At 44.4% G+C, this 25,386-nt stretch overlaps 2 protein-coding genes across 5 annotated transcripts in view; one reads left to right on the top strand and one right to left on the bottom strand.

Annotated features, from left to right (window-relative positions):
• Positions 1 to 25,386, bottom strand: part of LOC119449767 (ecdysone-induced protein 74EF) — a 201,584-nt gene that overhangs the window by 126,688 nt on the left and 49,510 nt on the right. For all 4 annotated transcript variants that reach the window (XM_049665434.1, XM_037713023.2, XM_037713026.2 and 1 more), the window contains 2 exons: positions 22,444 to 22,758; positions 11,061 to 11,196 (listed from right to left, as the gene is read on the bottom strand). In XM_049665434.1, the coding sequence (XP_049521391.1) occupies positions 11,061 to 11,196; positions 22,444 to 22,758 (451 nt within the window). The remainder of the gene's footprint in view (positions 1 to 11,060; positions 11,197 to 22,443; positions 22,759 to 25,386) is intronic.
• On the top strand, positions 1,533 to 2,456 carry LOC119449769 (adenylate kinase isoenzyme 6). The gene has a single exon (XM_037713027.2). The coding sequence runs from the start codon at positions 1,699 to 1,701 to the stop codon at positions 2,227 to 2,229; it is 531 nt and encodes a 176-aa protein (XP_037568955.1). The 5' UTR covers positions 1,533 to 1,698; the 3' UTR covers positions 2,230 to 2,456.

Below are 25,386 nucleotides of genomic sequence, written 5' to 3'. Positions count from 1 at the left end.
GTGGGAGCGCCTCCGAGCTGAAGCGCGGCGTACTGCTGAATGAACCAGGCGAATGTGTAACCTGCACCGCGAGAGCGCTTGAAAGCGACAAGTCGAATGTACCCGCGGCCGTTCAAGGTTTGCGGCAGTATGCGCGTAGCTCAAGTAAGCTCTCAACGTTCACCGAACCTCACAACGCGAAGCCATGCTCTTGCTACGAGTACAACTTAGGCCTCAAGTGAGGCAATGACCAAGCCGATTTCAAAGCGCGGGGCTTCGATCGACAAGTGATCGCGGCCATCGTGGCCAGTGAGAATACACGTACGACGCGACTGCTTTGACGACTTACCGATTTAATACAAGGGAAGGAAGTAAGCAAGTAAGTCAACAGACTGGCATAACAAATATTACATACATTAAATAAAACATGCAATAAACTCTTTCATGCCAAAAGTCGCTACAAATTACGGGAAACAAACCGCCAAGTTTAGTACTATTTCCATCTGTAACAATCTAGAGCCCCATTTTAAAATGTTGTCGTTAGGCAGTTTCAGATCATCTTTGCAGACGTACTACAGTCGAACGCCTTTATTATGAAGTGCCTGGGGCCTCCGAAATTATTCATTATGCGGGCCACTTCGTTAATTGTAAAGGTGGCGCACCGCGCACCCCACCATATAACTTGGACATAATTATTCCTTCGTTATACAGGTCATTTCGTTGTAGAGTACTTGCATTCAGCTTTATACTATAATTATTAGCTTCTTGAAAGACCTGTACGTGTTACGCTTGATGTTCCTACCTATGCATCTTTTAACAACATGTATTATTTTTCTAACCCATGTTCATTACTATACTCACTAAAAATTTCCTTCATCTAATTTTGATAGAAGGCCCTCTCACAGTTTTTACGTTTCGGTCTCCTCTTGAAAATGTATACCCCTCGTTTTATATTATCGTGGATGCACTTACGCCATATGAATTTGAAATTAAGTGCCAATCACGAATTTAGATACGCGCAGTCGATGCGTCCCATGCGGGCTTACGCGTATGAAATGTTGAATGCGGGGGTGGTAACTGTTGGCCCTATTGCACAGCGGACAACTGACCAGATCCTCATCACACCCCATTCTTACCGCCATTTAAACACCTTCAACGAACCTGCGGCAAACGGAATGCATAATGTGTGAATGAAAAGGCTTCTTCTTCTTTCTGGGGTTTTACGTGCCAAAACCGCTGAATTCTTTCTTGTTAGAGTAGAGAGCACGATTTTCTCTCTTAAATAAGGGTTCCAACAGGCTGCCGTTCAAGAGGCGTCGATACGCGTCGACGCTCATTCACAAAACGTGCAGCGAAGCGAGCGCCACGTACGCGCCAAATCACGCAGTTGTAGCGTACGGCAAACAGCAGCGCGCAGGCAGCGCGCGTACTCTACCGACGCCAACTCCAACCAAATCCGCGATCAGGCGCACGCGGCGGTGGCGCCATCTTTGGAGTAGGCGGGCAAACAAGGCTATGAGGAAAGACGACCGCAGCGCCCCGAAGCAATGCGGAAGCGAAATGAGGGCGGCGCGTGGCAGGACGGACGCGCATTTTCGTACGAGCGAGCCCTTCTCCAAGATGGAGCCGAGCACGTGGTGGTGATCTTAGCGATATCGGTGATATCCTGTTTCTGCGCCTTCAGTGTGTGACACATACACCAGTGACTTGCGACCAGCCATGGCACGTCGCTACGTCCCTAACATCCTCGTCACCGGCACGCCTGGCACAGGAAAGTCTACTCTGGCGTCCGAAGTGGCGAATCGCACGGGCATGGACTGGCTCAACGTGGGTGAAATCGCCCGAGAAAACGACCTCTATGACGGCTACGACGACAAGTACGACTGCGCTGTGCTCGACGAAGACCGCGTAGTTGACGAGCTCGACGAGAAGCTCTCCCAACAGGCCGGCGGCAGCATCGTCGAATACCACGGCTGCGACTTCTTCCCCAAGCGCTGGTTTGACGTGGTCTTCGTGCTGCGCACCGATAACACGCTCCTCTACGACAGACTCCGCGCTCGGGGCTACACAGGCAAGAAACTGGAAGACAACGTCCAGTGCGAGATCTTCCAGACAATTCTGGACGAGGCGCGCGAGGCCTACGACAACGGCATCGTGTTCGAGTTGCCCAGCAACACGCCCGACGACATGGAGGATAATGTGGACAAAATATGCTGCTGGATAGAACAGTGGCGCAACACAAGCCGGTAGCCCACGGTCAAATATTGCGTGGGACCTTCTAGCATGTGCTTCGCCCGTGGGACAGCAGCTAGCTGCCAGCGAATCGTGCCGAACTTGTGTTCATTCGTCTCCTCGAGACGTCCGAGATGTCCTGCGCCACTTCTCAGATGCTGATGCAACAACCGCGTCAGCCAAATGAACTGGGGACCGGAGCTCGCTGTTGTTTCTTTCATTTGATATAAATTTGTTCCTTTCAATGATTGTGTCGCTAATTTGGTGATCTAGGCTACCATGGCAAGGCTTACTGGCTGGCGCAATTTTGAGTTTCCGGATCGACCGAAACTCGATTTGCCCAGTCGACAATACTGCCATACGCAAGTGCGTAAACGGAAGTAGTGCTACCAGGAACACCTGGCAAAGACTTGGAGCGCCCGATTTAAAATCGGCGTAATTGCGAGAGAGAAGTGTCTGCTGCCATTAATGAAGCCAATGTGACAGGGTTCCTTTCATCGTTGCTTCTGTGACAGATCTTGCGAAATGTTCACTACCTCGTCCTTAGAAGGACCATGCAATTCGTAGCGTGCCTAGTGTCGTATGTATACAACTGTGCTCCCTAACAGCAGTTTTCTGCATTGTGCACGATGACGACAACAATATTCACAGTTCGAATTCTCGCAAGTGTCCACAACACTTGGGAGCCCGCAGTTTTGACCGATGAAGCAGTTTCCATTCACTTTGCTTTCAGCACGGAAGCTGGGTTTTTGCAGCCCTCTTATCAGGTTGGTGTGTGACCTCAGTTGCTGTAGATTGAAGGATGAAGTACCTCGCGGCTGCTGTTATAGTTGCAATGACAGCGCAAAAGTACCTAAGCTTTCACACCTTCTCCCTTGTGCGAGCCCATTACCTGTCGTAATAAAGCAATGAATTCAAAAGCAGCTTTCAGTAGCGCTCATTTAATTAAGCGGTACTTTCATGTGCAACATCCACATCTCTGGGCATCGACTTGCCATTCGGGTGGTGCTCTGAGCTCATCTCGCTCCATAATTGGCTATCACCACTGTCTTCTCTACAGCTACTTCGCACAAGCCAAAATGAAAATGGCATTTTAGCTATTCAGTTTGCACAGCTGAACGCTGCTCATTAAGCCACAATTGAAGTCATGAGCGAATACCGAGTGTTGCATCACGGCTGCTTGATACCATGGCTACACAGTAGGGAAATCATAGTGCTGCATCTGGACATTGCTGTATAGAAGGCCCCTAACCACTTAAGGTATGCTTTAAAATGAGTTATGCATTGTGATTATGCTTTAAGCTAGCAAATGCTGCAATTCTACTGTCTTCTATGCAGAGTTACTGAGAAATGACATCGCACATGTGAAAACCAGTAGAATTTACTACTACACTTTTCTTGGAGTGCTCTCAATCCTCAAGCAATAATCACCATCCCACATAGCTTGGGGAGCTGCAACGATCTTGCAAAAAAAAAAAGAAAAAAAATATAGGCAAATTCATCATTGCATATTTCAGATAGACATGACTTGCCCTTCATTTGTTTACATATGTAATCTCCCTTCTTTCCAGTTGCCCGAGGGCATGGGATAAAACTCCCTGTCACAGCGGCTTCATTTCGATGGGGGGACAAAACGGAAAAATGCCCGTGTACCGTGCATTAGGTGCGTGTTAAAGAACCCCATGTGGTCAAAATTAATCTGGAGTCCCCCACTACGGCGTGCCTCAGTTATCATAAGGTGAACTTGGAATGCAAAACGCCAGAATTTAGAAATTTTCTTTCCAGTGTGTGTTACGCATTGGTGCACCCAACTTGCACATTCCATCCGACGAATTTCGCTTGTGCACTGTGTCAAAAATGCATCATTCCTTTGATGGCCTCACCAAAAATATCTTAATTATCTTGGGTAATTTTCGACATTTAAAAAAACAATATTATCGAGAAGCAAAATTAGGCATGCAAGCTAGGGTACATCCTATCATTACCCCCCCCCCCCCCCCCCCTTGTTTTTAAACCTTTATATAACAAAATGGATATAATGAAATAAATCTAGAAGATTTTTTGCTGATATCTGCCTGATGAATATATATGCCTATAACAAATATATATTCAAAGGTATTTTCATGTCATGTGGCTTCATTGCAATGAGGTTCCACTACTGTACTATGCGCTGCAAATGTTAAGACATGAATCTGCATCAGGCAGCTTAAAGAACTGCGAATGCAATTTCTATAAATTATGAAGATCCCGCTGACTAGAATATGTGAACTTAATACTGCTGTCACATTCCCTGGCAAATTATTTTGAGCCAAACAACCAGGATTGATGTCGAGGCATATTCATATTCACCTACCAATCCATAGGCTTTTCTTGTGCCAATGCAGGCATGTCAGTCCTGTGAAGTTTACGAGGTACCACTCCTACCAATGACGGATGTATAGTTAATGGCCATTCACTAACATTTGATAAAACAAGCGACTACAGCAGCCCCCCACCTTGCATATCACACCGTCCCAATTAAGCCTATATCTGTGCAGAGCATTGACACGGTCCATGACATCTTCTGTGCAGGTGAGTTTCAAAATGCCTGGTGTGTTTGTTTCTGTTAATGTAGTGCATTTGCCGTGTGGCACATTTGTGTTTTGACGTTTACACATTGGAGCAGTTGGTGGGAAATTTTTTCCTGCATCTGAGCTTGCAAGAGGCATTGTTTCCACCACGGGAGCATGTCAACATTGCCAGAAAAGTAAGCAAAACTGAGGAAAGAAAAAATTTAGTCTGATCTTCAAAAACTGGTGTTTAGGTGAATCAACCAGTAGTAACATGGTCTGCAAGGTGTGCCCACGTCAGAGATGCACCTTTTTGAGCGGTTTCTGTCTTTGTGGACCATGTTTTGCATAACGCACCTAATTAAGCACCAGTAGTGTCGCCAGTGCGATTGTACCGTACACCAATGTCTGGCCGTGCTTTAACCTGTCACATTAGGCCTCTGTTGCTCAAATTATGCATCGGGGCATTGATGGAGCACATCGTCTTCACCGAAAAGGTAATGCACCGAGCCCTTCGTGCCCAGCTTGTGGATAGTTCAGCAAAACACTTGACCACTTGCTGTTGGAATGCCCAACTTTCCACAGTTCTTACTGTGCACTGCTGAGCAATTTCCTGCAACTTCAACTTTATCTTGCTCGAACTGCACTTAGTGCTTTCTGTTTCTTCCTCTTCTCTTTCCCTCCATTTCTCACTCCTCTTCAAAAAGGTGGGCATGAGGTCGCTCTTAGGAGACGATTGCTAGCCCATCTCTCTTTATGGTACATGTTTTGTATATGTTTGCATGAATAATAATAATAATCATAAGCCAATAATTAGTCGGGTAAGTATGCAGTGGAAATCGGCTCTCTCATTGAAACCTGGCACTCTCAGAACTTTCCTTCTGAGGTTCATAAGCCCTAGCTTTTGACCACATTTGTTTGGACAGTTACAATTTCCTCACTGTGCATGCGTCACACATGCTACTTTCACAAAGTGGGGAAAAATAAAACCATTGCAAGGCTCATGCTGTGCTCCTGATACATGCTTTAGGGAGTGTAATGGCAAACAAGATAATCGCACTTGTTTTGATGCAACATGTACACCCGTGAGCAAAAGTATACGGACCACAGGATCGCCGAAAAAGCTCAATTTCTTTGTAATCAACATGCGTAAACTGAAATTGACGAGTACACTGGAAAGTTCGCAATGCCAAGTTTGGACTGCAGTTCTCAATTTCAAGTTGCATTCGCAGGCAGTTGAAAAAAATCGACTTTATCGCGGAATGCCTGCTCCGTTTACTTTTGCTCACGGGTGTACATGTACCTTCGAAACACGTAAGCTTTTAAACTCATTCTTCTCAATTTCAGAAAGTTGAATGTGCGCCACTCATACCCAGATTGACCTTAGCAAAATTCCTTTGCCACTTTTACTGCAAAAATTTACAACTCTTGGGCAGAAATTTATTTATTTAGGTATATGTATGCTATATGTTTACACATGCCGTATATGACTGCTATACTATTCAACCAGCACGTTGCTCAAACCAGATCTTAGGTTCTTGACTAATTATTCCTCATAATTTTGAGAATTGGAGGTCCGCATACAAAAGTCATGAAACATAACATTCACAGTACGTAGCCTTTATCTTAAATCTCAGAATATTAAATATTAAAACTGAAACCTGAAATTGATGCAGTTTTACTGGCGCAGCTCTTTACGGGCAACATAGTGGTGCCTGTGCGATGTCATTACAGGCCCTACATGGCATGTTAAAGCTTTTAAGGATGCCAAAAATTTTGGCACATCCGCCTTCATTAGACCTGCGTATAGTTAGAACAACGTCCGGAAGTTCAAGCGCAACGCTAAACCCTTGCTGTCATAGTCAGTACTTCGCCCTTCGGGTGAAACTGCCACTTTTTACACTGAAGCTGCCTGTGGCAAGGGATCCGGGATTTTATGGCGTCCGCGTGGAAGAACTCTCCCCTAAAAAGTAAGAGTGAAAGAGCCAACTACAAAAGCAAACGCATATCGCTGCTCGCGTAGGAGCTCGGTTTAACGGCCACCTGTGTCTAAACCGCTGTTTCTCTGTGAATGTGTGACCTAGTGCTTGACGTAGTGTGCGCCTGATAAGGTGACCAAGGGGAAAGGGTTGGCACACCTCGGCGCAACCGCGCGAACGCGCTCGTGCCACTGCTCATGCATTCGCTGTCGTCGTCTTCCACAGTTGGTTCCGTTGCTGCTCATCATTCCAGCGTAGAATTTCACTTCTCTGCTGTTGTCGTAATGGGGAGGCCGCGTTTACAGGGGTTTGAGCCATTGCCTAAGGTGGTATGTCCGTCTTGCGTGACGGACAGGTTTAATAATAGAGGTGATCAGGACAATAAATATGTTTGTACGTTTGTTCAAAATTCCGTGTCGCCTCTGTGTCGTGCGCTAAACAGCTTGGCTGGTCAGCCACCTTCACAGAGTGGAATGGCTCATGATTTTTTTTTTTTTTGTATAATGCAATTACTAGGTATGTTGTGTAACAAACTAGAACTTCCTGTAAGCACTTCTTCCTGTATGTCCTCTGCGGATGACTACTAACTGATGAGCAGTAACTATTCATTTTGGTTAATAACAAAATGAAGGTACTACTTACATGAGATGGCCTCGAAGGATGCTGCCATAGTTCCAGCTTTGTGGAAGACGGGAACCCTTCGGTCTTTTATTTCATCTAACCACAAATGCCCATGGAAGTTTTTGGAACACAGACACTAGCACAGAACAGATTTCTCTTTTTCAGGCCTGCACATGCAGGTCATGTAGGGGCTTTGGTAGGTGCACTGCATATGTTACGATCACAGAAATGGAATGTACACCTTCGTCCCTGGCATATACAGTTAAACCTGGATATAACGAATTGACAAATGCCCGAAAAACTTTGTTATAAAAAGGATTTCGTTATATGCAGGTTCGGCACGAAAATTCAAAAAAGAAACGCTTACCGTATTTACTCGATTGTAACGCGGTGCGCACCCACTTTCCTTGCGTTTCTTTGTCGAAGCACTCATCCTTAGAATGTCACGCCAGGTACTAGATGCGTGGACGCGTGTCGTTTCGCACAAGCACGTGGCGTCGGAAACGAAGAGCGAGCAACACGATGGCGTCGTAGCATCGTATAGTGTCACCTAGTATTAGGTTAGTGAAGTGAAGCGCAGAGACTTGCGCAGTAACCAAAGAGTGGCGCTGCCAGCGTGTTGAAAAAAAAAAAAATGTTTTTTTTTTTTTTTTCCTTCGGCAACATCAACTGGAAAAGAAGAGTGCCGGCTTCACGGGCTAGGCCAGCTGCAGCAAGCGGCGGAATCAGGTTTGAATGAAGGGAGGGGGAAAGGTCACGCCCGCGGCGGCAAGATCACTGGGTCGAGGGATGCAGGCCCGCCCTTCGCACGCACACACATGTGCGCTCTCTCTCGCCTCGCAGTCGCCGTGAATTCGAGCGCACCAAGCACGCCGCCGCCGCTTCGCATTCCGTCGCAGCGAAGGTGCTTCTGGTTGCTGCTCGCGCAAAAATGACAAAATTTGGGGCGAAATCTTTAGGTTGTAGGCGGGGAAAATTCATTATTTCGAGGGGGTCTCCTGCTGCCACTTCGTTACGTAGAGGTCTCAAATACATGTGCTTCTATGGAGTAACGGCGGGGAATAGAAAAACTTCGTTATATCCAGGAATTCGTTATATGGAGGTTCGTTATAAGCAGGTTTAACTGTACAAGCACTTAGAAAATTGAGCTTATAACGGCGTGTTCCAACAACTTCTGTGACACTTGTGCACACTCGGCTGAAGAATGACATGCAGATAACTTGCTTATGAAAAATGACCTCATCTTGACTGCATCACCCCAACAAAAGGCTGTAACTGCCACCATCGCTACATGACCACCATCAGTACGCACAAAATATTTGAAGTCCGCCCCGGATGCGGAATCAGACGAAAAATTTCAACACTTTTTTATTTGATCACTGCCAAAGTGCATATTTTCTTTTTATGTCACCTCTTGCACAATGACTATCATGCTTGTGTTGAGCAAGATGTCAGTGTAGAGTATATTACATGTTATCGTTCATGGAGCTGCCACCGCAGCAGAAAGCATCCTGCAGGACAGTCATCATGCATGACAGCTTATTCAATCCCAATATAGTCTATAATGGAGTCGTCATGATGTTACAGGAGCGCGGGAAGCCTTGCTATCCACAGCTGATTGATCCCAGTTGATGTCATTGGTCTCCTGATGGACTTCTCTTCATTCTAACATCAATATTTTCATTGCTGGTAGAGTAACATAGGAAACACCCTTCTCTATATCTTTCTTTTTCCTTTTCTTTTTCATCAATGGCAGCATGAGGTAGTTGTGGGCAGGGCAATTGCTTGTCAGGCTATGTCATGCGTGCCCAACACACTGTATGACTTGCATTGGCTTCCACTGAATACCATTCACTTGCCATGGATTCCCAATAGTTATTCTTGAGTTGCAGATTCTCTTTTAGAAGTTGCTTACAATAAATGAAAGAGCATTTCATGCTATAATCACGCACACTGACCCCTTAAAGAGCCTTAATGGATTATAGTAAGAACAATAGCATATCAGAAGGCATTGGTAGTTCCCAGGCCACCTTGCACTGTGTGCACACAGCCCTCTTCATCAATTACTCTGGCAGCTCAAAGCAAAAGCAACAAACATTTGAAATTCATCCAGTGGTTCATTAGCACACTATCTTCTACAGCTTTTAATTATAATGTCTTCTACCTCTAGTATTTAACTTACTAGACATACGTCAAAGATTATTTACGCCAAAAGGTAGACATTGTAACAGGCATGCGTACAGGGGTATAAAATTGCAAGCTCAGTGTTATGTACTTTGTCTACGAGTAATGCTGTTGTAGTTAAGAGTATTTGCCTTGACGGTCTGTGGTGCTTTATTTTCTTCATTATTTTATATTTGTTAACCTGCCTATTGCTGTGATCGCTTACACATTAAAGAAACACTGAAGAGGAACAGTTCAGACTAATAAAGTGTTTAAAAAATATATATAATCTCACTGATTCGGTAGAAAAATATTGATTATTACTCAAGATAATGAAGTCAAAGCTTTCTTTCTTCTCATTTTTTTAAATTATAATTTTGTGCCGCAACCCAAGTGCCATACTTACGTTCGCCATCATGGATTTCAAATTGTTTTCCAGAGTTTGGGCCATTGCAGTACAGGAAAGATTCTCCAGACTTGCTAGGTTGAGGCTTTAGTTCCTTTATAGTGCAATGCCATTCTTCTTTACCGATAAACCATGATCCTACCAGATGCTGTCAAAATCGATGACTTCGTGGCAAGTTGGTGTGAGAACTTTAGCACAGCGTCACCACCCATGTTTAATTTTTGCTTTTTTTCTCACTTACCAAGATTCGTCTCATGGTAAGAGAGGCCATTTATCTAATGCGGAAGCATAACTTACCAGAGCAACTTAGCCTAATATTCGTCTTTAGTTTCCCTTTAAGTTAACAACCAGAGCATACAAGTGACATGTCTACTGTAATTAATTATCACAGCTTCGTTCGACTGTGGCATTTCAAATACATGGAGCGGTGCAAGTATCGTATCACGTTTACGTAGCTTTCATGATGCCAGCATGCATCAAAGAAAACTGCTTTTAAGTAATCTGAGTAAAAAGGTATAGTTATTACACAATACGTTTATTTCCACACCATGCCTGCTGCCCTGTACCATTAGCATAAATTCAAATGCAAACAAGAAAAATTTATTAAAACACTTGTTACGCACCAATACATGAGAGTACAACATAAAATCAGTTTGTAGATGGTTTTAAGCTATGCTGTAGTACCAGATGTACATTTTGGAGCTTAAATTAAGTCACATTTACAAATTCAGTTGAATCTGGAAATGCAACAATACACTGTAGTCGTTCTTGAATTATTCACATTTGAATTTATGCTGAAAGTACAGCTTGTGTTATGGTGTACAGTGAGGACCAATACGAAAGGGAACACCTGATTCGTATTCAAGATCACAAACTTTGCTAATTTTTACCGTGAAAAGAAGAAAGTATGGAGGGGTGGGTTCTTTGAGAGGAGAGCTGCTCAGCAAGTATTGGAGAGTAAGGTCTGAAGCCAAACTATTGCAGTAATCACTGCTCGAGTATCGATCATGTGTTTCTTTTCACACTGGTGCACCCTGCACACTTCACAGTGCTTCCTAAGTGTATGTCGTTTCTTCAGCCAACATTGCAAGCAAGAAATATTCAGGCTGACCAGGAGATTAGCCAACTTACATGGGCTGAGTTGAGTCAAGCTTGGGCTGCCGATGTCCTGTGTGCTGTCAGGGAGGTGGATATTGTTGCTTGAATTTTGGCGCTCACTCTTCACGCATGACACAAGACTTGTACCGGGCTCTATTTTCACGGTCACCTGCAAACCGCCAATACCGAAATGCCAGAAATTAGTCCATTCACTACATCTTGACCTTAGAAAGTGAGTGTTCAAGAAATAATAAAGTGGATTTAAATTTTAGGTGTGTTGTACACTACATCCTATAAGTTACTAATGCACTATTCTGCCGGAGAGTATAAGTTAAATTTTTTATGTATAAAACACAGGAAAAGAAGAAATGGTTGGCGACTCGATCAACGCTCATGTGAGTTGCTGTGGGCCACGAGTCAATACCATGGGTGAGGTTGGTCGATGTCTTCGTACTTTTGTTGAGCATGCCAAAATTCAATTAAATTGTGCCTCCTTCCATTTTGATACAATATGTACTTATATATACATGTGGAACTTGAAAAATGTCTATGAGCAAAACAAGTCATCGCACCACTACCTCTCAAGCAGCTCCCTGATCAAAGGCTTATGCGAAACTTTGTCTGGATCCCTTCCAGTATGGCCCCTAGGGGTGTGCACACACACTAGATGGGACCTCAAGTCTGCACCAGGTAGAGTCACTGTATGTGGCTCCCTTTAGGAAGTGCGCCAGAGTTGCACATCATTTTCCATTCACCACTCGCACCCCCATTCATCAAACATAGCAATGTGGCTCCAAAAGCAACCGTGCAATGCAGAGAAGCCACCACTAAGGCACAGATAAACAGAGTTGGCGATGGCAGCACCACCACGCTTTGTTGCTTTCTGCATCCAGACGGCGGCTTCAGAAATTAGTGTTTTGTTTTTATTTTAGTGCAAAAATCGGTGAAAAACATCTTCCTTTCTCCCCCCCTTATTTTGAAGTCTTTCAGGGTTACAAGTTGGCATGTGTTGTGACAGATGGCGCCACCAGGCTGTGCACAATGAAAGATACAGGGCTAAGCAACGTTCCAGTACATGCAATGGGATATTTCTATTCGTTTAGAAGAAATAAAACAACTACTATAGCTCATATGAGGTGCTACTCAAAAGTTCCGGGCATTCAGTCGTAAAAAAATATTGTGTTGATCATAACGCCTAATCAGCACCGTCTCCTTCAAAGCAGCCCCCTTGAGCATGTTTACACTAATCCCAGCATTTCTGCAACGATTCCATGTATTCGTGGAACTCTCCAGGTGACAGTGTGTTGAGGACCACCTGCGATTCCGACTGGATCTCTTCAACAGTGTGAAACCAACGTCCTTTCAACCTCAACTTCAACTTTGGGAACAATAAAATGTCACAAGGGGCAAGGTCAGATGAATAGGGTGGGTGCGGAAGTACTGTGATCTGTTTGGAAGTCAGGAACTGTCGAACAACGAGTGATGTGTGAGCAGGCGCGTTGTCGTGATGAAGAAGCCAGTTGTTGTTCTTCCACTTCTCCAAACATTTGCGACGAGTGCTATCTCTTAAGCACCTCAAAACGTCATGTACAGCTCGCTATTCATGGTTTGTCCAGTAGGTACGAATTCCTTGTGGACAATTCCATGTAGCTCAATAAAAAACAACAAAAATAGAAAAACAATGAGCATGGACTTCACGTTGCCATGAGCTTGACATGCCTTTTTCGGCTGCGGGGCATTCGGCGACTTCCATTGCGACGACTGCTGTTTGGTTTCACGATCGTAGCCATAAATCTATGTCTCATCCCCGTTATGGTTACTATTGATTTTAGTAGCCGTTTGTGGGCCTACCCCCACAAACGAGTCAGTGTCTAATTTTCTACGCGTTTCGGTAGGAAACAACTGTATTTCTCTAGTTTGACTACATAGTATTGTACTCGCTCTACATCAATCTTCACATTAACACCAAATATAACATGTAATCTTTATAATGCCTATAAACAATATATCATGCCATAGACGCTTAGTTTTTAGGCAAGAGTAAATGGCCCTGAATGAAAATACAGCATACATATGTTCTAAATGTGCATACATTTAAGATTTAATTCACGGTTAAGTGTAAAGTTGGAGGTGGACCTGTATGTGCTGCTGATGATGGTGTTGCAAAATGCGCATCTTTCATTGCCATTGTCCTCGTCAGACGAAGAAACAGCAAAATATTTGCTATCTAAAAGATCATGCCAGCTGTTATTGGCGATGCTCAGCTCTTCGGTGGAAACTTCAAGTAAATGTGTTCACAAACGTTGTGGGAGATCTTGCCAATCACCCACATTTGGCAACTGCACTTTCGTTAAAAATAAACTACATAAAGTAAAATAAACATCGACTGCCGTTCCAGTCTCTTGCTTGTGGATGAAAAACATATGAACAACAACTGCAGGTGACACAATGAGGGGGGCTTGGTTGTGTGCGTCAGTTCTTTTTGTTGGTAAATATCTCTGCTAACGGTGGGCTCACACTTTTCTCTCCAACTTGCCCCCGAGTGTACTAACTACTGCCAACAAGTGTGCCACAACTTCTTTTGCACTCATTGCTCAAACAGCACGACAGTGGGGATCGAGCGGCTGTACATAGCAGGCAAAACGCCGTGCTTTGCACAACTAACCGCACAGAGTCTTGTCATATTAGTGCTTCCCAGGGTACCATATTGAAAAATTTTTGTAACTTTTCAACCATGCACTCAACTCATGGAAACAGTAACAGTGTTTGTTCTATGCTGTCTCGAGTTGCACAAGATGCAGCAGCAATGGCTATGCGAAACAACCTGAGCTGCGCCGACCAAGAAAGTACAAACTCAGGTAGTGTACTCAGGCAACGGATTTGCTATTGGCTAGTGGTTGAGACACTTCCGGGCAAAGAGTGACAGATTCTAAAATTCCAGAACCAAGCGATCGAGCGACTAGAATGAGTGATCTGGTCGCAAAATGACCTAGCTCGTTGTTTGTCACCGTTTGTGTAGTCACATGTCACATGCAAATTCACTCAAATGGGGTTTGGGCTTCACTGTATTGCTGCTTTGCATTCTCATGCAAGGGTACTGCATCACTATGGCAATACTATCAGTGCAGTTGCATCTTCATTTCGCATTTAGTGTGGAACACACTTTCAATGGCATGTCTTGAGGCAAGTGAACCAGTGCCACAAATCAACAATAACTCTCTATAAGGTGATACTATAACATTTTATTTGCAAACTTAAGTTGATTGACTGTGCACTCCTTCAGTAAATTATGATTGCTTTAGTTTTGGTTTATGCCGTTTGTGGTTTTCGATATGTGCACGCTGCACAACATATTATTACCTCAAGAAAACGGAGCCATTCGTTAAAGCCATTTTTAGGTGTCAACTTGTTTATGCATTGTTCATATTCCTGGTCATGTCTGGTTTTTGGAAATATATTAGACAACGAAAAATTAGCACCTCTTAGATTAAGCATTAACTGCTGTTATTTGCTAGCTGCAGTGATACGGGCATCTTCATGGAGTTTACGATAGGAGTACTTTGTATCTTAACATAACGTCAGCTTAATTTATCAGAAATACAGATGCTGATCCATGTCTTGCCAAATGTATCATGATGCAAATACAAAATACCTAAAGAGTATTTTAAAGATGGCATATAACATACATCCCAGTGAAAACAATGACATCCTATGAATATGCTAATGACATCCACTGTTGAGACATGAATATCCTAGGGATGTGTCGAATACGTCCAGCGGACGTCCCTCACATGATCGTTTGGCCACACTTTCCATGTCCCGCAGACATCCCTTGCATGTCCGCGAGGGAGATTATGGGGACATGCTGTGTAGATTTTACGGACACATGCCAGTGCCTTTTGCACATTGCTTGCTACAATGTATATTTCGGTCGCAGCACACGCTGGGTACAGACGCAGCGGGCAGAGCACCCATGCATTAAGAACAAATACATTGTGTGCACACGCGCATGCACGCACGAGTATGGCAGTGCAGTTTACCCGTCAGTCTTCTAGGCCTTGCACCACGTGCAATGGCTTATTGAACTAACTGAAGTTTTCAAAGTAAATTCGTAAAGTAAGATGTACGCATCAGCTGCAGACATGATAGCTTCAGATTGTAATTCGAATATGCGAGAAAACAAAATTTTGCTACGAGGGAATTCAAAGAGAAAGTCTCAGTTGGAGGATTAATATTCACGAGTATGTCGAGGTCGACGTGGGACCTTTTTGGAAACTTGGGACATCCATGGTAGGATATCCAAAACTGAACGTCCAGTGGATGTCCTATTTGTATCAGAAATGATATGATATTGGGACATGATTCTGATGTCCTATGGACTAAGTTTTTTCACTGGGATATGTCTTTGATACTGGCCAAACTTGCTTAGAATAAACTCTTGAAAGCATCTTTCTAGGTTCAGAAGTATTATAAATTGAAAGCCTTAAGTGGTCACGTGTTCAAGGGAGAGTAAAGTGAAACAGTGAATCAGTTTATACTGATTCACTGATTTGAAACTCTACATTTGTCAACTTTGCAATGAGAGTTTGATTACTAGAAGAGGAAGCGAAGGCCAATCTTCAAATTTCTGAATGTTCTGCCAAAACTTCAGCATCAATACCTACGTAATTCCCCCTCTGGCATCCGCAAATTAGCCTTCCTGACAGTCGTCCATCCACAGCTCGAGTTCGCATCCCCAATATGGTCTCCTCATCACGAGTACCTAATCTGCATGTTAGAAGCCATCCAAAACCGAGCTGCTCAATTCATTTCTCGCAATTACAATGGGCAGTCAAGCATAACTCGAATCAAACTTGACCGTTCGTTTCTTGCACTATGCAGTCGTAGGGACGTGGCATTGCTGTCCTTGTTCCATAGATATGTTCATCAAATGAAGTCATCGTCCTTGCTGCTGGAACGTGCAAGTTGCATATCACAACGACTGAATAATGATTTAAGTTTCACTCGCATCTACAAAAACATGTAGTCGGCTTTGCCACGAGCCATCCGCTTGTGGAATTCCCTCTCTTACAGCACTGTCATGCAAACGGACAGAGATACATTTAGGAAACTCCTGAACTTGCAGTTTCTGTCCTAAAAATGTGTCATTCTGTATGCCATGCTCTCATTTCTATGTAACGTCATGCTGACTTTTGTTTCCCTTTCATGCTTTAAACTAAACTTTTCTTACGTGGTGTTTGATTATGTGCGCGAACAATGTGCTTGATAAAATTTATCTGGTATTTTGTATACTACCCTGAACTGTTATTTCTGTTTATCTGCATATACTTTGAACTGCACATTTTCTTACACGATGTTCGATATGAGCCCGAGCAATATGCGTGTTAAAATTTAGCCAATGTTTTGTACGCTACCGCATCTTCTTCATTTGTAACCCTGTTTTGCAACAATGATTTCTACTCATTTTTGTGGTCCTCGAGTCTTGGTATTCACGTGTAAAACTGTCTTGCAGTGATGCCCCCCCTTACTCAATGCTCCTCATGGGGACTGCAAGGTATTTTGAAAATAAAATAAAATGTGAATTCCTGCTCCGTTAAGGCATGGAACTTTCAAACTAAAAGATCACACGGTGTAGGTCACAAGGGCTGCTACACACTGAAATATTGAATGTGATGCTATATGCCCCACCTACATGGGAATTGAGCTGTTTCGCATTTCCTGGGTCCCGTAAAATATTATGGCCAATTGTACACACAGCTGCACACGGAAACGCTGCATACAACTCACAGTGTTGGCACTGATGGTGTGTTATTAACGAGTCAAAGAATCTGCACTCTTGGTTTAGAGGGGCTTCTTCTGTCGCTTCTCCATGTTACGGAGAGAGTCTTCGTAAACTTTTCTGGCTTCCTGTTGGTTCACACCATTCCGTGTCAAATGCACTTTCTGCTTTCAACTAAACAATCACTGTAATATTCCCTGTGTCAACTACGCTGAGCTGACAGATGTCAGTGTCAGTGGCTTGCGCAGGTTACCATGCAATCTTACATCCAATTGACATAATGTTACCTCTGGTATGAAGCCATGGTGCACGCATTCGAACTGGTAGATTTAAAGGGGTACTGACACAAATGAATTTCGTTTTTTGCTTTTTAGATAGCTGCCAACTCTGTAATCACAACAAAGGACTCAATATCTCATATGCAAACAAATCATGGACTCTTTTATAGCCACCAATCCTAAATGACCACAAAGGTGGAGCACTATTTTGAGCGTGTTGAGCAAGACACATCTGCAAATTACACACGCACACACACACACACACAAAAAAACAAAGAGAAAGAAAAAAGAATATACCAAGCTTGAGCAATTTCCCTAGTGCTGAACTCATTTACTGCAGCAGCAGCAGGCTCTCACAACTTACAATCTTCTGAAGAACAACTTCTTTGCGATGCATTATAATAGCAGCGCAAAGATGGCAACATAGAGGAAAAGAGCCACGCGGGACAAGGCTCTGAACTAACAACTCAACATTTTAACACACTGAAGCAAAGTAGAAATACAAAAAGCTAGATTAAAATGCCAATGAAAGTAGTGGGAATTTCCTATGTACAGTGCTCAGTGATTCAGAGGCGATAATTGGCCTGCATGGCGGCTGGCGCTTTTTGCACCACCGGTGGGTGCTGGAGACACCGAGCTGATGCACTGTGCTATACAATGAAATCGAGGGCCTTTGTGATGCACTGTGACTGCATTTGGCCCTCCAGTAAACACCCAGAGCTCACCGGTAGCACTAAAAGCGCCGACGACCATGTGAGCTGATATCGCTCAGTGGAGTTGATATGGGTCCCGGCTCACGTGGAGAATCCAGGGAACGAAGCGGCCCACCAACATGCTCGAGGATTCGTCAGCCGAGCGGTGGGCCTCCCGTACCCGGAGACCTCAAACGAAGTCCTATACTCATATCACGACACAACCCAGTACTACCGTCTTACACGACACACTAGGCCCGCACCACACAGTAAACTAAACAAGCGTCAAGAGGTCACCTGGCGCAGGTTACAGACACACTCATACCCGAACCCCTACATATGCTCTTACATTTACCCGGATAGATTAAGTCCGTACTGTAAACTGTGCGGTGAGCTAGCTATGCTCAGTCACATCCTCTGGGACTGCGAAGAGGATCCCCCTCCTGGCCTCTCCTCACCTTCATCGTGGGAGGAAGTGCTGCTTAGCTCGAGCCAGGATGTGCAACTCCGAGCCGTAGAGCGAGCTAAAGAGGTCGCCGTCACGCATCGCCTGGTGGCCATCTGGCCTTCCTGAGGAGCCCATGAACTAGCTGCCCACTCTGACGAATAAAGTTGTCTCTCTCTCTCTCTCGCATTTGAATCGCTGATCACTATACATGGTTTTTTTTCACATCACTTCAAAATGGTCTTCATGAAATTCAATTTGCATGTTGTTTTCTCTCCTTTGGGAAAAGTCAGACAGGGCTGTGCTAGCCACCAGGGGAAAAAAAAAAAAAGGCAGGTCAGTGGGAAAAGGCCAGTGCACTGTCAACCATTGCAACTGTTTTGTTCCACTGTGGTTGTGGCACAGTGCACATTCCACTGTCTTACAGAAAAATGTGCTTTGGGCAGACTGATGCCTGCCATAATGAGAGGTAAAGCCTGCACTAGAACAATCTAAAGCACGCACCTTCATCACATCTCTTCCGCATGTTTTCATTCATGTGACTGCGAGCCTTCCTTTGAAGGACCACAACTCAAAATCGGGCACAGGGATCAAGAGGCACGTAAAATGAGAGGGTCTTCACACCAATTTGCAAAATAGAACACACTTTGTGCATTTCAGTTCTTTTTCTCACTTTGTTTAACTGCAAAATTGATCTATTCGAAAGATTTGGTCCACACATGTAGTGGTGCGAGCATGCGGGATGGCCTTTTGTATTTGTTCTTTGCTTCAGTGCTTTAAACTTTCACTGGTTTGTTCTGCACCCTGTGCTGTTAGTCTCCATTACCTTTGTGCTGCCCTCGTACATAACGAACATCAACCAACTTTTATTGTAACATTTTATTGCAACATTTTTATTGCAATGTTATCTGCCTCCAAAAATATATGCACAGATGCCAACTGTAAGAGTCTGTGAAGGGAGCTCGACACACCAAGCACGAATGTTGCACGAAAGTGCAACGGTTAGAGTGTCCTGCTCAGAAGTATACATTGCTTTTGGCATATGCATTTGAATCCCAGTGGTGCTGGTAGGCAAACTTTGGGTGTGCAAGCACTCATTTGACTGCTCTTCATGTATTATATCCATGTTCGTATGCAACACTTCACGTGTTGAAATATAATGAAACCTTTCAATATCGTGCACACTTCTATTAGCAAGTCTGTGTGCTTTAGAGATATGCCTATGATGTGGCTCTATATATATATAAAACAACAACTTGACAATAACATGACGATTACAACGGCCATTGTCATAGAAAGGACTGATGAACAGACACAGCAAACCCAACTTCGAGTTTTCAACTGCTGCTGCAGCAAGATCGCAGGTGGTGGGTAACATGATCTTGGACCGGCCAGCCCAGTGCAGTAGTAGCAAGCCACAGCATGGGTGTCTTACTGAATTCTGGTGAAATAATTGGGGAGAGAAGGTAAGAAGACCACTCTGCATTACAAAGAGAAGCAGCATCAGAGGACTATGCTTATCGCCACGCTGGGCGCAGAGAAATGCAGAGTGAAGGAGGAAAGAATGGCCGATGTGATGTGGGCCCAGCTACTAGCGACACGGTCATGGTGTGGCTTGCCACAACTGCACCAGACTGACTGGTGCGCCCCAGCAGCTTGTGATAAACATATGACCACTACCAATGATTTTTGTGATGTATAGAGGAATCCAGGTCAACACATTCTGTGGCACATAGCAGCATTGTAATTGACATGTGTTTTGAAAAGGTCAGATCAGTAAATCAATTAATAAATGATTCAGGGCGTGCTTTAGGAACCGGGGCAGCATGCAATTGTTATGGAGTTGAGTTGGCATGTGTTTTACAAAGCAAAAAAGGAGAGGCAATACTTTTGTGTTGGTACTTTTTTAAAGGACATCATAATTATTTTTTACCCATTGAATAAATCGAGGATTCATTGGGTCGACAGCTATCTATTAAAAAAGTAAAGGAGGAAAAAATCATTGTCAGTACACTTTTAAAGCGTCCAAAGGGAAGCGGCATACCAGTGACTATAACTGCGCTTTACAGGTGTAGATGCACTTATTGATGGTATGCCAACGTCTCCATTCAATAGACAGGGCTGCCACAATTCCCTAGCTGTAGAGTGAGAGTGATATTTCAAGAGCACATGGTCATTTTTAGTTTACACTTACCTTCCATAACACTCTCATTACCTACTCAGATAAGATTTGTACATGCACTTTACCATATATCACTGTACTGCAGCAACCAAATGTAATCTAGGTTCGTCAACTTTGCCAATGACTGTCAAAGTAGGACACGTGATACACCACGTCCAACCATTCGTCCCGAGGCCTCTGCAGTGTTGAAAATGTCTCAAGATTGGTCACGTAAGCACTGTGTGCAGAAATCAAGTGACCTGCCAACGTTGCGGTGGGCAACATAATACCGCCGACTGTGATGCACCTTCATTGAAATGTCCCAACTGTCCTGGCTCTCATGAAGCAACGTCGAAGAATTGCCCGAAGATGCAGCAGGAAGTTCGCATTCTCCAGAAAATGGCAAAAAACAAGTCTTCCCATAGACAGGCTGCTCAATCTGCTCGCAGAGACAGACACCGCTCGCGTAAGAAGCGCCATCCTATGACTTCAGAAAAACTGGATTGTGAGGCGCAGGAGCCTCAACAACCTCTGCCTGTGCCGGCATTGAGGACGGTAACCGCGCCTACTGCAAATTCAGGATCTCCGAGAGCACAGGGTTCACATTCGTCGCCCCTGGGTGACACAGACACGGAGTGGCCTTCGCTTCCCAGTAGATCCACGGGCACGATACCCTGCCGTAGTGTTCCTCTACGTCAAGAAGTGGATTCTAGGGCTAGTAAAGCTGATGACCCTATAGGCAAGCAAGGAGCTGAAAAGAATGACAAAGAAAGCGTTGATAAAATGCTCAAACACCTGCTAGAATCAATGCGCGTGATTCTCTGTGGTCTCCAGACTCCGGCCGCTAAAAGCGCTGTGCATGTCCTCGCCGTACTGGAGCAGCTAATCGCTGCTCTTTACATAATTTAATTACCTTTCTTGGCACCTGTGCTGCTCACGCAGGAGAAGCCCATACACAAGCTTCTTTGCGGCGAGTTTTTGTGAACTTTCAATTGTATTCGTGACTCCGTCCATGCTCTGGAAGGTAGATGACACTTTTGAATGACCTTTTTGGACTTTGTTGATAGCCATGAGGATGCTGAACTTGCCTTTACCGTTGTACATCCTTCTTCTATGTCATCATCACCCCTCATCCAGCCTTTATGTCCCCGTTCCCCCCTCCCCCTGTGTAGAGTAGCAGGCTAGAGTATGCTAGCTCAGGCCGACCTCTCTGCCCTCCTTCAAATAAATTATCGATAGAAAAATAAAATTGGGCTGGAGTGCATATGGCAGGCATTACCAAATCCTGACTAGGAGATTACCACTGTCGTTGAAAAGAAAAGTGTACAATCATTGCATTCTACCGGTGCTGACATATGGGGCAGAAACTTGGAGGTTAACAAAGAAGCTCGAGAACAAGTTAAGGACCATACAAAGAGCGATGGAATGAAAAATGTTAGGCCTAACGTTAAGAGACGGGAAGAGAGCGGTGTGGATCAGAGAACAAACGGGAATAGCTGATATTCTAGTTGACATTAAGCAGAAAAAGTGGAACTGGGCAGGCCATGTAATGCGTAGGATGGATAACCGATGGACCATTAGGGTTACTCAATGGAAACCAAGAGAAGGGAAGCGCAGTCGAGGACGGCAGGAAACTAGGTTGAGTGATGAAGTTCGGAAATTTGCAGGCGCAAGTTGGAATCAGCTAGCGCAAGACAGGGTAATTGGAGATTGCAGGGAGAAAGAAGCCTTCGTCCTGCAGTGGACATTAATATAGGTTGATGATGATGATGACTGTAGCAATTCTTACTGGCACAGTGCCGTTCCAAGTTTTGGACATGTAAAAATTTGCCAGTCTTCTGGCATATCAAGCTCAGAACATCATTCTGGTAAGTCTAGGTGACATTTTAATGAGCCAGCCAGTACTAAGTGCATGCGGGCAAATTAAGCAGCAACATGTGAAAACGAAAAAAAAAAAAAAAAAGCTGGCTCATACAGGAAGCTAATAAGAGAGGCCTGAATTTGTTTCAGATTGCACAGACATAAACAATAATTGGTAAGAGCGAAGGCTAAAATGCTTACCGGATGGAATGATGGCTGTAAGCCACTGCATTCCGGAGGACCATCATCACTGCGGCGGCGGCGGCGCCTACGGATGATGCTGTTGACATCATCCTGTGGCTGGAGCAATGGTGGCGGGGGTGCCACGGCAACAGCAGTCGGCGCACCCTGGGGCTCGTGTAAGTCGGCAAAGATAGCATCAATCTCGAAACTAGGGTCGGCCAGCTGCTGCAGGATTTCCTCTTCCTCATCGATACCCAATCCATGAAGATCTGTGTGCGTCAGTTCCTGTAGAACATCCCCCTGTGGTTCCACCAGCACGTTGGGCCCACTGTCCTGTGGGTGGACAAACACATGCGGCATGTCAGAGATTCAAGCTGGCCGGCTGGAGCAAACTCAATGTAAGCTCAGCGAAATATGAAATTCAATTACAGAATCATATGAAAAATGAAAACATACATGTACATATGTTGAGTTGCATAGCTGTGCTACGAGAGAAAAGCTAGGATAGAAACCATCGTCGATGATTATTTATGTCAATGCAAAGCATTTCTCTCCTGCGTGTGGTGCAAAACATGAACAAACTCACATCCTCCCGGCGAGATGCTCGCTTGTCACGTGCGAGCGTTCCATGCTCGCACTTGAAACGCTGCCACATGAGTTGGCCGCGACACCCTGAAGATGTATGATCGGTACCAGAGGCAGACGCTACAATGCAAACCGCAATGAAAATTTCACATCCCAGTACAGGTTCACCGCAGTGAAGAACAATTTACCATGAATCCGCACGTGTTGCTCTATCCATGCTATGTACATAAATTTTTCTAATTATTGGTGCATACTACAAGCCGGAAAGTATGGTAGTTACCCATGCGGAGGCCTAAGTAGGCTTACATGTTCAAGTGCAGTAGACACACGTGCTGCCGTTTAAACAACCAAGTGACAAATGTTTATTGGTAAAATATCCAAATCCTTGCTTGTTTGGTGATAAAAAGGACACCAATAGGAGTGTCATATTTCAGATGTGCTTTGAAGCACATTCTGTAGATATTGTAACTGGTTTTTATCTTTATTTTTGGTACAAATATAGGTTCTGCTCACATAAATAAAGGCATCTGAAAACTAAATTCAAAGAACAGTCATTTGCATAAAGTCTTACTACTTATTGTTTGGCCTTACTCTTAGCTCAGACATCGCATGTGCCGTCATTTGTGCACACTTGTGATGTTACCAAGCAGATACACTTGACAAATACAGAAAGGCAACCTCCAGTGTTGATTGTTTCTAAGTATCAGGCCTTAAGTTTCCTGCAAGCCAATTGCCCCTCCAATCATCTACAGTTTACTAGCAGTGGAGAAACGCCTTTAATTATAGAAAGTGCTTCTAAGTGAGGCTGCAGAGCTATAGCTTTCTGAAGCAGAGTCAGGACAAGATGCGTTAGACAATCTGAAAGAGAGCTGGTAAAATCACTGAACTGCAGCTGTAGCATAGCCATTTCACTTGAGGTTCAGGCAGAATTAAGCCAAAGAACAGTACGTGTCATCTGTGAGGTTTAGGTGTCTGTCAGGGAGAGCTTGGCTGAGGATAAACTTGCAAAGTTCATCATAGTTCAAAAGAGTCGAGGCCAAGTCTTGAAGTGTGCTGTGAGAATGCAAATAAATTCACCGGCAATTACTATACTCCCTAATGCGAAATTTGAGCGCAACTCTATACGTGCTTTCATTTTGTGATATACTATTGGCTTGCGCGGACAATCTGTCTCGTGCGGCACGTTGCAAATGGAGCGAAGTGTGGCACAACTGCCTCGCTAATTGGGAGATTGTGAGAAGCAGCCCGTGAGTGACGCATGGGTGCGATTCACAGCAGCTGCCGCAGACAGACCTCCCAGACGATGCACCCTACTCTGGCGCCATCTCATAGCCATCTTCACTGCAGTGTGCGTCTTGCATGGCATTACGCTTTCTGCCTGACGCTTCCGCTGCACCTTCTTCCTTTGCTTTCCTCCTCGTGCTCTCTTTGCTCTCGCCGATTTTTTCATCCCCCGCTGTGCCCATTCGCTCGGTTACGTTGACGCTCGCCGCAGGCGCCTAAGAGCTGCGCTCTAAAAGCATGAAGCAGGTTGGAGTGCAGAGAGTGTAGAAATGTGGCCACACTTACGTTGAGTTCACGGATTAAAAGAAGAAATGAAACATCTTTGAGCACCCTGAATGTGAATATTTACTGTGTAAAAATAATATTGTCACATAGGCTTGAGAAGAACTGGTGACATCTATTACGATGCCCATACACTATCTAGCTACCTAGCCAATAGTTGGGTAGCTTATGGTGTTCATTAAATAGCTAAAGAAGCGCACTATTCAATGTGGTCTAAACTTTCATGCATGGTTGACAAGATGACATTGCCACATCTGTTTATGCAGTCTCCTGTTTCCTGGGCAAGTTCCAACGAATATTTGGTTTACTGACTATGGGAGCATGAATGTTACATTTGGTTGCTGACCTGGGGCCATAATCTTGAGTGATCACTTTCAGGGACACTTTCAGTTTTATTGGTAATGGCCATTGCAGTGCCTCACTGGAGTGACAGGCATCCTACCCTTGGATAACCCTTTAAATGTGCACAGAAAGTGATATCTTCAAAAGTGATCAATTGAGAATGTTGCCCCTGGACTAACATGCTGAAGACAGGTGGCTCAGTGCTTGCACTCGAACATGTCAATAAGGCATGGTACATCACTGCGCTATGGGGGTAGGTGTTGGAGACCTTAATGAGCTGGCAAAAGACGCTCCACAAGAGCTTCACTGGGGACCCCATCTGGGCAAGAGCATGTAGGTGACCATATGTACTGGTGTTAGTCATGCAGATAGACTGTTGGACTTAGTTGGTTCATGATTGCAAGGTTGCAGCGCACAAAAAGAGGACAAAGGGAGACATGTGTACACATGTATCGTGTGCAAAAGTAA

The sequence above is a fragment of the Dermacentor silvarum genome, chromosome 4, assembly GCF_013339745.2.
Source record: "Dermacentor silvarum isolate Dsil-2018 chromosome 4, BIME_Dsil_1.4, whole genome shotgun sequence".
In the NCBI taxonomy this organism is placed as follows: Eukaryota; Metazoa; Arthropoda; class Arachnida; order Ixodida; family Ixodidae; genus Dermacentor; species Dermacentor silvarum.
Note: the sequence above shows the minus strand (reverse complement) of the source record. Positions and strands in the feature narration are given on the sequence as shown.